The 15,634-nt window shown below is 46.3% G+C and overlaps 1 protein-coding gene across 3 annotated transcripts in view; it reads right to left on the bottom strand.

Annotated features, from left to right (window-relative positions):
- The window catches only part of TNFAIP8 (TNF alpha induced protein 8), a 106,708-nt gene that overhangs the window by 24,114 nt on the left and 66,960 nt on the right, over window positions 1–15,634 (bottom strand). Inside the window, exon 1 of one of the 3 annotated variants that reach the window (XM_036278581.1) lies at window positions 11,606–11,857. In XM_036278581.1, coding sequence (XP_036134474.1) covers window positions 11,606–11,636 — 31 coding nt within the window. In that variant the 5' untranslated portion in view covers window positions 11,637–11,857. Of the gene's footprint in view, window positions 1–2,287; window positions 2,844–11,136; window positions 11,151–11,605 lie in introns of those variants that run through there. The other 2 variants (XM_036278583.1, XM_036278582.1) reach the window with 2 other exon arrangements.

Below are 15,634 nucleotides of genomic sequence, written 5' to 3'. Positions count from 1 at the left end.
AAATGAGTGACAAAGGCCTATTCTGTCCAGAAATCCCCCGCTTTATTTTTAAGCCTGGAAACTGGTTAGTCATATCTATACTGACACTTCCTGTCCAGGGGCACGAAGAAGGCAACAAACTGCCAAGTTTAGTAGCTGCCTACATTGAGTCAATTGAGTCATTCATGGACTGAAAAACAGCATCGAACACTGAAGAAAAAAATCTGGCTAACTAAAGATATACAATGAAAACAGGTTTGACTATTTCACAGAACAGGGACAGAGGAAGCCATGGAGGGGAAAGAGCAAAGGGCAGGCAACACTGCTTTAGGAGGCAACTTGCTGCTGCTACGTTCTGTGATCTTCCCGCACACCCTGCCAAGCAGCATAGCTCTCCCCTCCCACCCTCCGCGGTCAACAGTGCAACTGACATTCCACATCTCCACTTACAAACATGCCTGGAGGCTAGAATGTCCCAGCAACACTGATTTAGTCCTTTCTTCTTTTAACGTGGTCCAATTATCTTTTAAAGCAGTGGTTCTCAACCTTCCTAATGCCGGGACCCTTTAATACAGTTCCTCCTGTTGTATGTGGGCGGATCTGCATGTGGAAGGACCCGCCTGGAGACAGAGGAGCGGTGTCTCGGTTCCTAAGACCATCGGAAATATGTGTCTTCTGATGGTCTTAGCGACCCCTGTGAAAGGGTCATTCGAGCCCCAAAGGGGTCACGACCCAGAGGTTGAGAACCGCTGTAAAGGAAGGGCCATCTGAGTTTTAAAGAAACAAATGTGCAGAGGACTAATGTAAATGTAAACTTGATCAGCTGGTCTAATCAACAGGTCTAACACCATAGTGTTACATTAAGAACCCATCTTTGGAAAGAAAGTAAATCAATTAAGGATTTTAAGAATGACCCTTTCCCCAGCAACCCTGAGGGCTGTGTCAGGCTTCAGCTCAGCTGCCTCTCCCAACAGCATAATTTACCTGATTAACCCTCATACATGTTGAAACAAGCTCAAGTTCCACTGCTGAGAGAAACAAGAACACTTCTCATCCCCCAAGACTTAACCACATGCACAGAGGGCAACCCCAGAGCATGCTGGGATAGATAGCAACAACCAGTAATCGCTCCAGTACTTCTAAGGTTATCAGCTTGATCAAGTCAGAGCTATGGTTGAGTGAGCCAAATAATTTAAACCAGCCTTCCCCATAAAAAACCTTCAGCCCGAAATCCTTCAGTGAGCCTGCTTACCATCAGACTTGTTAACGAGTGCCCCCCAGAAGCTAGGTTCAGCTTCATAGGAGGGCGAGCTGGCCTTCTACTCCAATAGCCATTCACCAAAGGTGCCACTGGCCTTCCAAAAAACGGATGGCACAATCCATTCAGCTGACAGCTTTGAAATGATGCCCACAGGCTGGCATTACTGCTTTTCTAATTCATCATCTTCCGTTTGCAAGCTTTTTGAGGAAATCATTTGTCTAGCCCAGTCAGACAGTCACTAGATATCCAAGCCAACACAACTCAGCCCTGGCTTCTGACTGGCCCCCATCTAGAGCTGGAAGTTAAGCGGCAGCATTCCTCAGTGGCTCGTCCTTGTTTACGGGTCTGGGGTAATCCTGCCTGGGAACCAGAGCTCCTGGGCCCTGCGAACAGCACTGCTCATGGACTCCAAGTCTGCACCCTGCTCTGGGGACCACTGCACCGTCAGGCCTCTGGAGAAATGCAGAATCAAACAAACAAACTGCCGAAACTTCTGATCCGTTATCCTAGTTATGCTGCTGCTCGCCTCTTTGGTTCTGCACACTTTTTTGGTTTGGTTTGGTTTTAACTTTAGTTATTTCCTTACTACTTCTTTCCGCTCTCTCCCCATGTCTACCCCTTCCCTTGGGGGCTCTGCATCAGGCCCGAATCCCATTCCGTGTCTCCCACCTCCTCCAACTCCCCATCGCTCCCACTTATATTTCTACCTCATGGTTCCCTTGAAATTTCAAAACCTGCCAAATGGCCCCCTTCCTCCACATCCTTTGCTATTCTGGTTTCCCAAATCTTCCCTTTCAGTAGGTGCTACTTGCCCCTGAAGTCTACCTCTTTGAAAACTCTCCCGAGAAAACCCTTCTTTAATTATCTCCTTCTCTGAAGAACCACGTTTAGACTTGTGATATCAGGGAGGGGTGCATTTTCATTCTAGCTGTTTCGTAACTGATTTAATTCTAACTTTAACCCTTGGAAGGTGAGAAGGGTTTTGCAAGCGCTTCACGATAAGAACAGTCAGGGCACTCATACTTCACTCGTATCAAATGGCTTTACCTGGGCTGCTTTCCACAGGACGTGGAGTGAGTACTTCCTAATCGGGGTGATAGCGTAGGCAGGCCATGGGCGGGTTTGATCTTCGGGTGTGATTACAAGCCTCCTTCTTTCTACAGCACTGAGGGACAAGCATTATCTCATTGGTTCTCACAAGGAACGAGCCACCTGGTATACTTTCATGGGTGTGAGAACTGCTTACCACCTCAGACTGGCTCGGCTTACTCGTGTGGCCCAAATCCTACTTGACACGCATAAGACTGAAGCCCTCAGAGTCCACACTGTGTCAGACCTAAGCCATTACTTACTGAAGCATCAGCAGTCTTCTCAGACACATGTTCCTGTCACAGGAAGGAAAAACACGGGGGAGAGCAAGTGGAGGCGAGAAGGAGGAGAGAAAAATCCTCTACTTCTCAGACTGGCCAAAGCTTCTATGCAGGATGGAGAGCTAGATTAAATTTCCTGCCTGTAGTCACTTGTCACCCTCATGCACAGTGCTGATTTTGTGTGATGCCACAGGGAGGGGTCGGAGATGACAGGGGAGGAGACCAGGTAGGAAAGTGCTGGCAGCTGGGGCTTGAAGGTGTGTGCCAGTTGAGATGATGAAAGTCTCCCTTCCTCAGGAGACCAGGCACATGCTCCCAGCTGGGACAGTCATCTCTGCCTCCCGCCCCCCTCCCCCCCCCCACCTCCCTCATTCCCATTATATACTTATCGAATACTCAGGATGTGTTCTCATCCCTTAGCAGATGAGCTCTTTAAAGCCAGGCTCGCCCTGGCCGGTTTGGCTCAGTGGTTGGAGCGTCAGCCTGCGGTTCAGAGAGACCTGGGTTCGGTTCCCGCTAAGGGCACGTACCTCGGTTGCAGTTTGTCCCCGGCCCTGGTTGGTCGTGCGGGTGGCAGCCACTCGATGTGTCCCTTCACATTGATGTTTCTCTCCTCTCTCTCCCTTCCACTCTACCTGAACAAAAAATGGAAAAATGTCCTCGGGTGAGGAAAAAAAAAAAAAAATTAAATTTTGTTTGTCACTACAAGTGTATTTCAACATGAGCCCATAGATAATACTATATACACAAACACAAACCCCCATACAACTTTAAAACCATACATACCACAAGGTACCCGCCTAATAACACAGGCTTTGCACAGTCTTACGGAGCCCAGATCGGCACCAGTACCCCTCAGCCATTTACTGCCCACTCAGCAGCTAGTCACTCAGGACACACGACAGCTCTAACAACTCTCCTCAAGGTTCTTAAGCCTTTTGAATAAGCTTTAAGCAGTTGTTTTTACTGTTTTAAATATCTTGGTCTGAGGCTGGGGGAGCAGTGGGCTGCAGCCCCACAGGCATTTCCTGAAAAAGAATGGGTTCTGACCCCCAGAACACGCTGGGCCTGAGGTACTGGGGGCAATGAGGCTGTGGGATGCGCATCTGTCCTGCAACGGCATGCCCGGCGTCTGAATGCAGACTCCCTCCCCGCCCACACACCTGCACACCTTCCCGGCCAGCACCCTCAATGGCCAATTTTCCTGAATGATGCTCCTAAAGGAATGAAAACAAGTGAGCTCACTGTTTAATTGCCTCTCACTTGGTCTACCACTTTCAAAGCCAGGGATCTAGTAGGCTCTATTTGCAGAGTTCAAGTTGATATCACAATGTTCATCTCCTACTCTGCTCAGGTACATGCAGGAGAGGGTGAAATAGGACATCTCCGCATGTTCAACCATTCCATTAAATTTCCCCCAAAATGTAGTGAGTGGCATCTATGTAAACAGATCAGTCCTGCTTGAAGCTCTCATGCAAGGACCCAGGATGTCAAAACCTACATTTGCAAAATTTCTTGTTTGCCAAACAGGCACCAGGGGGGTTAGAAAGGGCCTGGATATCACCAATCTGGACCTCAGCTCCTCTCCTCCAAAGTGAAGAGGTTAGATGAAGGGCCTATCAAGTTGCTTCTAACTCTAAATCATGGTGATTCTACTTGCATTGTTACAGAGAGTCAAAAAGTCTTCTCGCTCCAGATCTTCCTTAAATATTACAGGTACACATAACAATCTGATTTTTTAAATAATTCAGTTGACACTACACGTGAGGCACACTCCACTAAACGGAGAGAGGTATACACCACGCCGTTTCCACAGCTTCCAAAGTGGTTAGCATCTTTCTCACACAGACGGAAGTGTTAACAGGCTGCAGCAAACCCAGCGACCCTGCATTATTCTGAAATGAACTCACCAGGTCCTGGGAGTTTCTGGCCCTACTTGCTTTCTCTTTCACTCATCCACTTCTTGGCTACTTCTGGGATTACCAACAGCCAGGAGCAGGGAATTCAATCATCCACGTTATCCTCATTGTCCCATGGCACCATAATTAGGGGACAAGAAAGGTGTGCTATTCAGTCTGATGAAACTGTCAGAAGTGAGGAAGAAAAGGCCCAAATATACATAAGCTTCCAGAGCTGGGGACATCAGGCAATACCAGGTTATCAGTGACATCCACTATAGAGGGGACGGCAGGGCACAGATCACTAACTGGATTGTCCACTTTTAGCCCTCGTCAGCACACCTCACTCCATGGCTGACTACTAAAAGGAGACATCATCACATCAGAGTCTGGAGTCCCTGAGCAAAGGCTATACCTTCTACAGAATACGTGACATCAAGGTCAGCAGCACCAAATGTCCTGCCTTGCATCAGAGCCGAACCACTGCGTGCTTGCCTCTCCATTCCCTCTGCGAAGCAAGGGCTGGGGCAGGGGAGAAGACTACAGAAACGCTTCGCAATGACTGCTCCTACGCAAGCTATTGTATGTGCGGTTAAAACTCCGAGGACACTGCACGGTGTGGCAGCTTCTATAATACCACTGGGCTTTCTGATGATTGAAGAGGATATTAATAAGTCACCACCACGGAACAACTGAACTTTTCAATGATAAATATTCTGCCCGGTATTGGTCCCATTCTTTCTCGGGGAAGTCTCTACTTTTTGTCTTCCCGAAGAGCCGTAACCCCTAGCAGGTTGGGCGATGCTGACCATGAGATCCTTGGAGGTTCTGCACGCCAGCCTGTTGGCACAATGCGCTGGCGGACAGCCTGCAGGCCGACCTCTTTCCTGGCACTTGACTGACCTTAGTCACTTGACTGCCAAGCTGACTGATCAAAAAGGGCTTCCTGAAAACCCATGAGGGAACTAGGGACCAGTTACGGCAGACTGTGGTGAGATGGACTCCAGGTAACCTGGAGCCCAGGGAAACTTCTGCGGAAGCACTGAGAACAGGTTAGGAGCCTGTTAAATAATCTTGAAACTGAGTGGGGCTGTAATTGCGAGCACAAATGCCTGCTCATATTCCCCCAAGTTAATGTATTATCAGGAGATATGATGAATAAACTGAGAGGAACACAACTGTGCTGAGAATCACACACTTGTATGTATACACACCTTGCAGATTTTAAAGAAACTTGAAACTCTGTGGATGCTACAAAGTCACCCAGTTGTGATAACATAACACACACATTAACTGAACCTTGTTTCACATGAGTGACCAGGGAAGTCCACACTCTGTTCCAGTCTGGCCACTGCCACAGAAAGTGAGGTCCCTCTCTTGTCCCACAGGTCCTAGTGTCTCTCTCTGCAGCAGGCTCCAGACACCTCCTACCCAGTCTTGCAGGGCTCCTTGGTCTGCTGCGTCGGGGTAGAAGGATGCACTCAAGAATCCCTGCCTTTGCCCTGAACAGCTTTAAAAGAGGCAGGGCCTGGGCTCTACTCTTTTGCCTCCAAGACACTGGGTCTCCCCACTCCTGGCTTCTCAGACTGGGGTACAAGCAGACACAGGAGCACAGAGAGCATCCTCCTGAGTGCCAAGCTTACCTGGGACGGGGAGGGCAGCTCTTGGATATCATAGAAGCACTGTGTCAGGGTTGACATCTCGGCCTCTGTGGTCAGCCAGCCTTCGTTCTAATCCTGATTCCACCTTTGATAGCTCTGTAGTTTCACAGAGGCCTTGTTTTTAACTTCTCTGAACCTCAGTTTTCTTAATTATTATGTCTAATGAAAACAACGGGTTATTGTGTAAGTATTAAGTGAGATAGTATACACAATCAGACCTTTAACACCATGTCTGGCACGTGGAAGAGCTCAATGCATTTTAGTTTCAATACTATTTCTTGGGTCTTCAAGACGATTGGAGATGCCAGCAAGCCACTCTGGGCCCTGCCCCCGGTGACGAAAGACACATGCTTGTTTTGCCTCTGTCATTAAAAAGACTTTAGTGGAGAACTTAAGACACCCTAAATAGGTTTTTCTTCTAGGTTTGAAAGGTACTAGTCCTATAAAGTGAGGTTAGACAACTTCTAACTCTCAAAAGTTTCATCATTTCATATAACCTCATTTTAAATAAATTAATTTGATAATGGTTTATCAGGCCCGCCTATATGAGAGGCCCTAGGTCAAGCACTGAGGATTCAGAAAACAAACAAAAATGTACAAATCTTCCCATGAAAAAGTTCATAATGAAGTGAGGCAAAGAAAAAGAAAACGAATAAGCCTAATAAATGAAAACATGGTGCAACTGAGGGAAGTGTAGGGTGTTATGGGAACGCTCTGAAAGAGCATCTATTCCAAACAGGGTCCAGGTGGCAGTAGGCGCCCCTGGGGAGAGGCAAGAGAGCGGTCCCAACAAAAGAAGCTGCATTTGTTCAGGGAACAAGGACGTAAATAAAAGGGCAACACGAAGGGTTGGACGGCGCAGTCCAGTGGTGTGGCAGATATCTGTTGTTGTTTTGGTGATCCACCTAGGACACCCATCCTATTTCTGGAGAAACCCACGTTCTGCAAGTGGTGGTAGGAGTCAGGCCCCTCTCCCACTACCAAAGCTGGAACCAGAAGTTCCCTCTTCCATGGGCAGCAAGGGGTAGGTATTCAATCTAGCACTGATGAGTCAGATGGTTTATTTCTGAGATTTTTGAAATGTTGATGCCAACCCAATATTCGGCTACATCTGGAGTGCTAGTAGTGACAGAAATGAAAGATACAGAGGAGGGGAAGGCCATGGTGAGTTCCTTCCCAGGCAGTTCTTGGGTATGTCCTGGCAGCATCTTCTGATGCATTTTCGGAGGATGTGTGAAGGACCTTTCTGTGGATGTGTGAACAACCCAATATATTCTCAATAAATTTCTTTTGCGTATGACAGCAGGAACCAATTGCCACTTCTCATTACCACAAACCCAGCTGACAAGGGTTGTTACCAGAACCATCAGGGTACAAATGCTGAGGGCTCGAACCAAGGCAGATGGGGGGATACACCAAACGGATAATGAGGAGGATGAGTGGCAGGTAGAAGTTGAGGATGAAGGAAAGGACAGGGTCAAGGACAACCTGCAGATTTGTAGTCTGGGAGCCAAAGAGAGTGATGATCAGTGAAAATACAAAAGGAGGGTCAGATCTGTGAAGAGTAGAAAATGCTGGACTCAGTTTATACATTTTGAATTCGAGGTCCCTATATGACATTCAAAGCATCGGGTTTGCCAGGCTGCTCTGAGAGAAGCCCAGGCTGGAGGGTGAGGATATTAGATAGTAGCTAGAAAAGGGAAGGGACATCGGGGGAGTGTTGTGCCATACGAGCTAAGGAAGGAATTCAGAATTGCAGAGACACTGATCTCCTAGTGTCCAATGCTGCAAAAAATGGTCAAGGAGGATCAGGACAAAAATATGAATGCTGGATCACTGATTTTATCACCTGAGAGGTCAGTAATGATTTTGGCGATTTCAGTGCAGTGGTAGGAAAAAAAACTTCAGTGGGTTGAGGGATGAAAAAGAATGAGAAAGTAGGAAACACACACAAGTTTTTTTTCTTTTTAAAGGGTTCATTTTAAAGAAGAGACGAGTGTCTGAAACTGAACAAAATATTGAGCATTTCCTTTTAAAAATGGAGATCATTCACTCATTTTACAAAGTACTGAATGATCACCTCTCACTGGGTATGTTTTGGAGACACAGTGAAGAATAAAACAGACATAGGGCATGTGGTCTGGAGAAGAGATGCTAACCAACGTGGTGCGTGCCAGCGAGAAGATTAGGTGCTCTGAGAAAGGGCAAGAAGGGATCCTAACTTAGGTTGGAGGTTCAGAAAAAGCCTCCAGCCAGGGAATGATCGGGAAAAGAAGTCAGGTGGGGAGAAGGATATTTGAGGCAGAAAGACCAGCAAGTGCCAACACCCCGAAGGGGGAGCTTGAGGACGTCTCTAGGCGGGAGGTAGGGAGCCAGGGAGACATGAGCAGACGGAGGCAGTGAGGAGTCAAGGTGGAAGGGGGGGGGGGGGGAGAGGGGGGTGGACGTGGAGGTGAGCCTGTGGGTCTGGAAGCAGGAAGCTAAGGGAATCCTCTGGTGGCCACGGTTTTCTTTGTGAAATAGCAGGCCTGGCGAGGCACACACGACTGGGTGAGGTGGTGGTGGGAAATGTGATTCTGGGCAATGGAGGAGGCGCTGAGCTTACTCACTTACTCTTTTCCAAGTCCTCTCCAGGCAACCCCTCCTTAACAATGGCTTCTTCACTTGCTAGCACCAAAGCTTCAATAACCAGGGCAAAGGAACCCTGGATCTCTGGATCCCTGGATGCTTAGTGCTAGAAAGGTCCTCAGAAATTTTAACTGCTACTCATTTTGCCTACTGGTTAATGAATTTACTCAACAGAAAGCAACAAAATGCCAAAAACATGGCCATGGACCTAACTCTCCAGGAAGCTCTTATCTGTTGGATGTAAACTGTTGATATCTTTCCTTTAAATGGCTTCCCCTTTTTAATAAAGTGGGTTTTCCCTTCATTTCTTTTACTTTCCTGTCATTTTATGCCTGAATATCTTAAGCATATTCAGCTTTTACTAAAGTGAGGCCTGGATTATTTTTCTCTGTTTAACACTCAGGCACAATTATTTATTCATTTGTAAGCAGGCAAAACTAAATCAATTCTTTAGGAGGCGGCTATAGACTCAGGATGGAAGTTCAGCCCTCCTGGCATGGAGTCAAGTACTTTCTGAACTATGATGGCTTAACAATATCCCCAGTCATTTGCTTCTACATTCACAAATATGTTGGCCTCTAAGGACCTCTGAATCTGACTTGATATTTTTTTCAGATTCAACCCCAAAGTGTACTGGCTTGGCACTGTGGCTCAGAATAATGACTTAAAAGTATCTCCCATTACAGCAAATCAGGCATGAAGAATCTGAAGACAATTTTCTTGCAATATAGACATTGCAAAGAGCTTACGGTGATCTCACACTGAATGGGACACATAAGTCCACAGGAGAAAAAAATAAAGTAGAGGAGAGGGGAAAGGAGTAATAGGGATAGAGAAGTAATAAGATGTTATTTACACAGCATAGCTCCTTCCACAGACATGAGTGATGGCTCTAGATCCTAGCTAATAACCAGCCTTGCAAGAGCTGCCCAGGACACATGTGAGTGCGCATACACGTGCGTGCGTGCACACACACACCCACACCTCATCCTTTACCTCCTGGTAGAAGCAACAATGATTCCATCTGTTAATAAAGTATTTGAGCAATCTCCCTCAAGAGTTATTCCATATCCCACCCTAACTGCCATCAACTTAAAACTCTAGCACCTCATATCATTTTACAAGAAAAATTCTGAACTTTCTCGGTAAGTAGCATGGAGGCCAGCTGCAGATCTGTAGAATGAAAATGAGGACAAGTGGCGGTGAGGTGAGGAACAAGCAGGAGGGGGTGCATTAAGGGACCTCCATACTCGTTTTCAGGGTTACAACCAGAGAGCTGGGCAGGAGGAAAGAATGTGGATGCCGCTAGAGAAATGTATAATAATATATTTTGGGATACTGTTTTTCTACTTTCTCCTCTTTCCCTTTTCACCCATAAGAAAGGAAAAACATGCCTGGGAGAAAATACCAATTTAAATACTACTCATTATTAATACCAAAGTTCACCATTGGAATCTCCCAGCCCATTTCCTCTTTGCCTTCCTTTGATTACTTCTGACTTACTAGAAATTGCTGTTAATAAGAGAAAAAAGAGATGTATCCTATCCAGCAGTATACAGTTCCAACTGGACAGAGGGCACAGCAAGGAAACTTTAATCCCCCAAGCTCCACATCAAGCTCCAAAACAATGTTCCTGGCTGTCATTTTCATTCACACCAGCCCCATATTTCTATTAAACAAAACTCTTTTTAATTGACAGCTTTCCTCACATGGCATAATAAGGTAAACATCAGCCCACAGAGACGACATTAGCCAACACAGAGCTTTACTTTGGTAGGAGAATCAATAAAAGGCAGGAGAGGACAACTTCCAGGGGCTCTCCCTGACTGACATCTATCACAGGGAGAAAAAACGTGAGTGTTCCTTTCTGCTCCTCAGGCTCCCAGAGCAGCTGCGATTGACTTGCAATTTACCAGTTGGCCAAGAGGCTCCTTGAAAAGAAAAGGAATTTCACAATCTTGAACATTCTACGTCCTTGCTCTGATTTCCCCCAACTATCCGCACTGCCACCCCCATGTACAAGAGGACTTTTGTATACATGAAGTTTCAGGAAACAAAGCATACAAACACTCACACACAAATAAACTCCGCGCACTAACATCAGCGTATAATTGTGTTTTGGTTGGAGCTCTTCCAGCCTTGTCACCCGTTCTCTGTTAGGAGTAAATGAAACCCTTTGCTTCGGCAAAGTTAGAAACAGACAAACCCTCCTCAGTTTCAAGCTGCACAAGGCTCCAGTCATATCTCTCAGCCCCTTAAGCCCCCAACAAAATGAACTGGCTGCTGAAAAGCCAGCAAAAAAAAAAATCAAGAAAAAAAAAATTTTTTTTTTAACTCACCTATTCCCCAAGTAAAGAGCTTTCACTTCTCCCCCTCCCTCAGCTTCCCCTTTTAGCCAGAAACACATGTCGTTTCCAACTTCTGAAAAACCTTTTCAAGAGACCCTTGACTTTGAGGGTGTTCCAGGGGATCCGGCTACGGGGCTGCCCCATACAGGAGGTGCTTTTCCAAGCCCATTTTGCATTCTTGAGGTCAACACTGGGGCCGCGCGTTTCCAGAGAAATCCACAAGGCAGCCTTGAGTGGGCTGGCTGAGAGCTGGTGGGGCTCCTCCTGCCATCCGCTCCAGGGCTGCGGGGTGAGGGGGCACAGGGTCCGCGGACGCAGCTCTAACCCGGTTGTGAGGCCGCAGGGAAGGAGAACAAAGTACCACCGCTCACTGTACGACTCCCATCTGCTCCCTTACTACGCCCTTCCTCCACATTCCTCCGCAAAACTTGGCCGGCCCCCAGAGAAATCAAAATCGTACCTTCCTTGGATTCTTCTGCTTCGGAGTGCATGGTGTCAGGGTCACCCGCTGCAGGGGCGGTTACCTCTGAAATTGCACTGGAACCGGCCGCCAGTGCGCTCGCAGGCACGACGGAAAATAAAAGGAAGGAAAGCCACTAAAATCAAAACCTCCCCCGGGAGGGAGGGCTGGTTATGGTGCAGGGATTTTAAGGGGGAAAGTTCTGCAACAGTGACGAATCGCGTCTCAGTTGAGCGGCAGGAGTCCGCCCCCCAGGCGCTCGTCCCAGGGCGGAGGCGACCCGCGTGTCGGAGGCGCACGGCCAGGGGCGCACGCAGGTGGGGAAACAGGCCCAGACCTCAGCCCGGGCTCTGAGAGGCAGGGCAGAGAGGTGTGGTCGGCAAAGGAAACTGAGACAGGCTAGGCCAGTGAAATACATGTGCAAGAAAGAAGAAGAATAAAAAAAGCTCATCACTGACAGTAAATCTTTGGGTTACATTTTTCGATGCCCATTTAACTTTCCTTGTCTTGGGGTCTTATATGCCAAAAATTACGAATTTTAAAGCTGCTCGGTTTTGTACGTTATTTTTGCTGGAAAGGAACGTGGATATTGGTCCATGTGACTGGAAAGACCTGCTTCACAAGCCCAAGAGGATGGCCTTTTGAAGAGAGTGGGGACAGCCTCCACCCCTTACCTTTGCACAGGGAAGAGCAGACAAGGTGGTTTACTTGGTATAACTGAGGTGAGCACTATTCAAGCTCCAGCCCGCAGGCATTAACAGCCCAGCATTTTCCCCAAAGGACCGTCTTCAGAGGGAGAGCTCAGTTCCCTCCCCAGCTCCTGGGAACAACCAGGGATGAATTCCTTCAAAATGCCAAAGGCGGGTGGGGGTGGGTATCCAAGCGTTTGAAATGCTGATAGAATAAAGAGGCCAGACAGCCTTGAGAACAGCTCTGGATTCCGTCTCCTGGTCTCAGTCCCCAGACTGAGAGGAGGAGGCTTTTTAGCTTTGCAAAACCTTAGTTTTTACTTCGGAGAAGTGGGGACAAGAGCTGCTACCTATCTTATGGAGAGATTTGCAGATCGATTAGGAAGTTGTGAGTAAAGTTATATTCTTTTAATAAATTTATTTTCCAGCTGCTTTCTTTTTCCTCATCCCCTCCCCCCTTTTTTTCAGATAGAGAGGAAAGGAGAGGGAGAGATAGAAATATGGATTGCCTCCTGCATGCCCCCCACTGGGGGTTAGGCCCACAATCTGGGCATGTGCCCTGACCAGGAATCGAACTGGGGACCTCTTGGTGCATGGGCTGGGGTGCAATCACTGAGCCACACCACCTGGGCCTCATTTCCCATTTTTGTATGGGCAAAAAAACAAGAGGAAAGGCACTATGATAAACTTAATAAAAACAATATACAAAAGATATGGATTTAAAGAGTGTGAGTTAAAATTTAGTTCTGCCATTTATTATTTGTATGACCTTGAGCAAATAACTTCTTGGAGCTTTCCTTTTCTCATCTGGAAAATGAAGATAAAAGTAGTACTATTTACTTCACAGATTTATGTTTGGTATTAAAGAAGGTAATATAAACAAAAAGTGATTTGAAAACCATAAAGTACCACACAGATTATTACAAACTATCACACCATTAAAAGTAAATTTTTGTAAAAGATACTCTTGGGTTTAATGTCAATATTGAGTTTGAACAGGGAAAAAAAAGCGTTTATGCTATTCACAAGCAGTGAAGGCTATTATAAATATTAATATAAGGCCTAGATATTAAATCACTTCCAACTGCTGAATGATTCTAACATGCCTAAGACCCCAAGCAGAATTTTATCTGAATTTCACTGAAAGGGAAGGATGATGAGAGGAAGACGCAGCCAGTCAGAGAGGAGAGAAGAGGAGAAACATCTGGAAGACATCAGGACTATAAAGCCTCCCGGAAACTGACCTCACCACCAAAAGGGTAACAGGCTGCCCCTCCTGAAAGACACAGCTAACTGCATGGGCTACAGCCTGGGGTAGAAGCCACTAAGATGTGTCCTCCACCCAGTAACCTCAGAGTTATGGAGGAGATATGAGGGTCCTTCTGAATCCAAAGTAATGCTCCCTCACCAGTCAGAAGTGACCTTTCCTGTCCTGTCCAAGAAAAGGACATTCTGGGATTCCCCCCACCATCTGTCCATGCCCTCCCCCCAGCAGCCCAGATGTCCACCAGGAGCCCTGCAGGATCTCACCAGGACTGTAAACTATATAAATAAGATAACTCCCGTCCATCTGTAATTGGAGGAAGATGCAACACCTTTTCAAGGCAATGATGATGCAAAAATCAAACCCAAATTCCAGGCCCATCCGCCACAGGCAGAACTCACTTTCCATCTCTTCTTTCAGCAAGTGCCCCCCAAGAATTATTTATTAAATGTCCTTTTGCAAGTCCAATTATGCACAAACCACATAAGGTGTGTCAAAATACATGTCCTTAATGTCCCACTTGTTTTTTCACAGGGTTCACAAAAAAAGGCCTTCCGCCCTGCTCAGGTTAGCCAAGGAGAACAACTGCTGAATGAACAGTTCAAACACTGCCACGTCACCCTTGAAATTCAATTTAGAGTCACTTCAGCAGCTCAGGTGATCTTTGAACATTCACCATGATCCTCAGGAAACCTAGAGAGGAACTAATGCGTTGACCAAGCTGACGTGCAAGGAACACCCAACTTATTTTTAAAAATCGTATATGGATAAGGATGTTCCTTACTCACCTGTAAAACCTCAAAGCCCTCTATCTGCCGTGGGCACAACCTTGCCCCCATGCCCCCACTCTGCAAAATGATGACAAAGGGCAGCTGATTCTCTGGGGCTTCCAGATATATACTAGGTCAGTCACTTCCTCTTGATTTTGCACTGCATTTATTCAAAAGGGGATCAGCTACTTTCTAGCCCCAGTACTTCAGTACATCATAGAGTTGTTCTCTCCTGTAGGTGGAGCCTGTTCACTCTTGTATGTTTCAGAAATACTCCAACATCACTTAGTGTGGCTCGGAAAATGCTTGGAAGTCATATCAACAATCTATTATAGACAACCTGATTTTTCAAAAAGCAAGTGAGTTAGCAACATTTCTCATTTATACCAAACTGCATTTAAATACGATGCTGAACTCCTACCCATATCCAATAATGAATCTCCCACCTTCTGCATCAAGATGGGAGAGTTAACATGCTGGCTAAGATTCTGGTTTTTTCAGTCAGTCATTATCAAGTATTTACATGTGTCACAGGAAAAGGGGCCCCGCTCATGCAGAGCTTACTGGTATAATTTGACCACAGACCTAAAGAACTCAACCTTCCATGTCACCTTGGTTCTAAGGAAGGTTTATTAATACCACATCTAAACTGAACTTTATCACAGAGCAGCAGAAAAATCTCATCTTAAATTATATTGCAAAAGCTGTTAAAACAAACAAAAAAGTCTGGGCTTTTGGGCATTTTGCTTACATTCGCCTAGATGTCTGTTAAGAACAGGGGTTTGGGGTGCATATGGAAGGCAACTGATTGAAGTTTCTCCCTCACATGGATGTTTTCTCTCTCTCTCTCAAATCAATAAACATATCCTGGAGTAAGAATTTAAACAAGCATGCAGGGAGGGAGGGAGGGAGGGAGGGAGGGAGGGAGGAAGGAAGGAAGGAAGGAAGGAAGGAAGGAAGGAAGGACAGAAAGGGGAGGTCAGCAGTGCTTAGACTCACGCAAATGAGAAGACCAGCAGGCCTGGGAGGAGAAGGTGCAGTTAATTCAGGACGAATCACATACTCTGCTCACATTCAAGAAGGTTGTATGTTCTCTGCAGTGAAAAACACTAAGCAGCTCTGTAAATTAGCTATATATTTACAGCTTGTAGGTCAGAAGAACCCTAGGTCACAAAACCAGTCATTTCATCAATATTTTTATTTCTACCCTGTTAGTAAGAGGCTGAATCTGTGCATATAACACTGGAGGCCGGGGGGAAAGGTTGTTTATACTTGGTATAAAAAGTAGTTTCTTCTATTTGACTTT

The sequence above is a fragment of the Molossus molossus genome, unplaced genomic scaffold (assembly GCF_014108415.1).
Source record: "Molossus molossus isolate mMolMol1 unplaced genomic scaffold, mMolMol1.p scaffold_m16_p_3, whole genome shotgun sequence".
Taxonomy (NCBI): Eukaryota; Metazoa; Chordata; class Mammalia; order Chiroptera; family Molossidae; genus Molossus; species Molossus molossus.
This window is presented reverse-complemented; position numbering and strand designations above follow the sequence as displayed.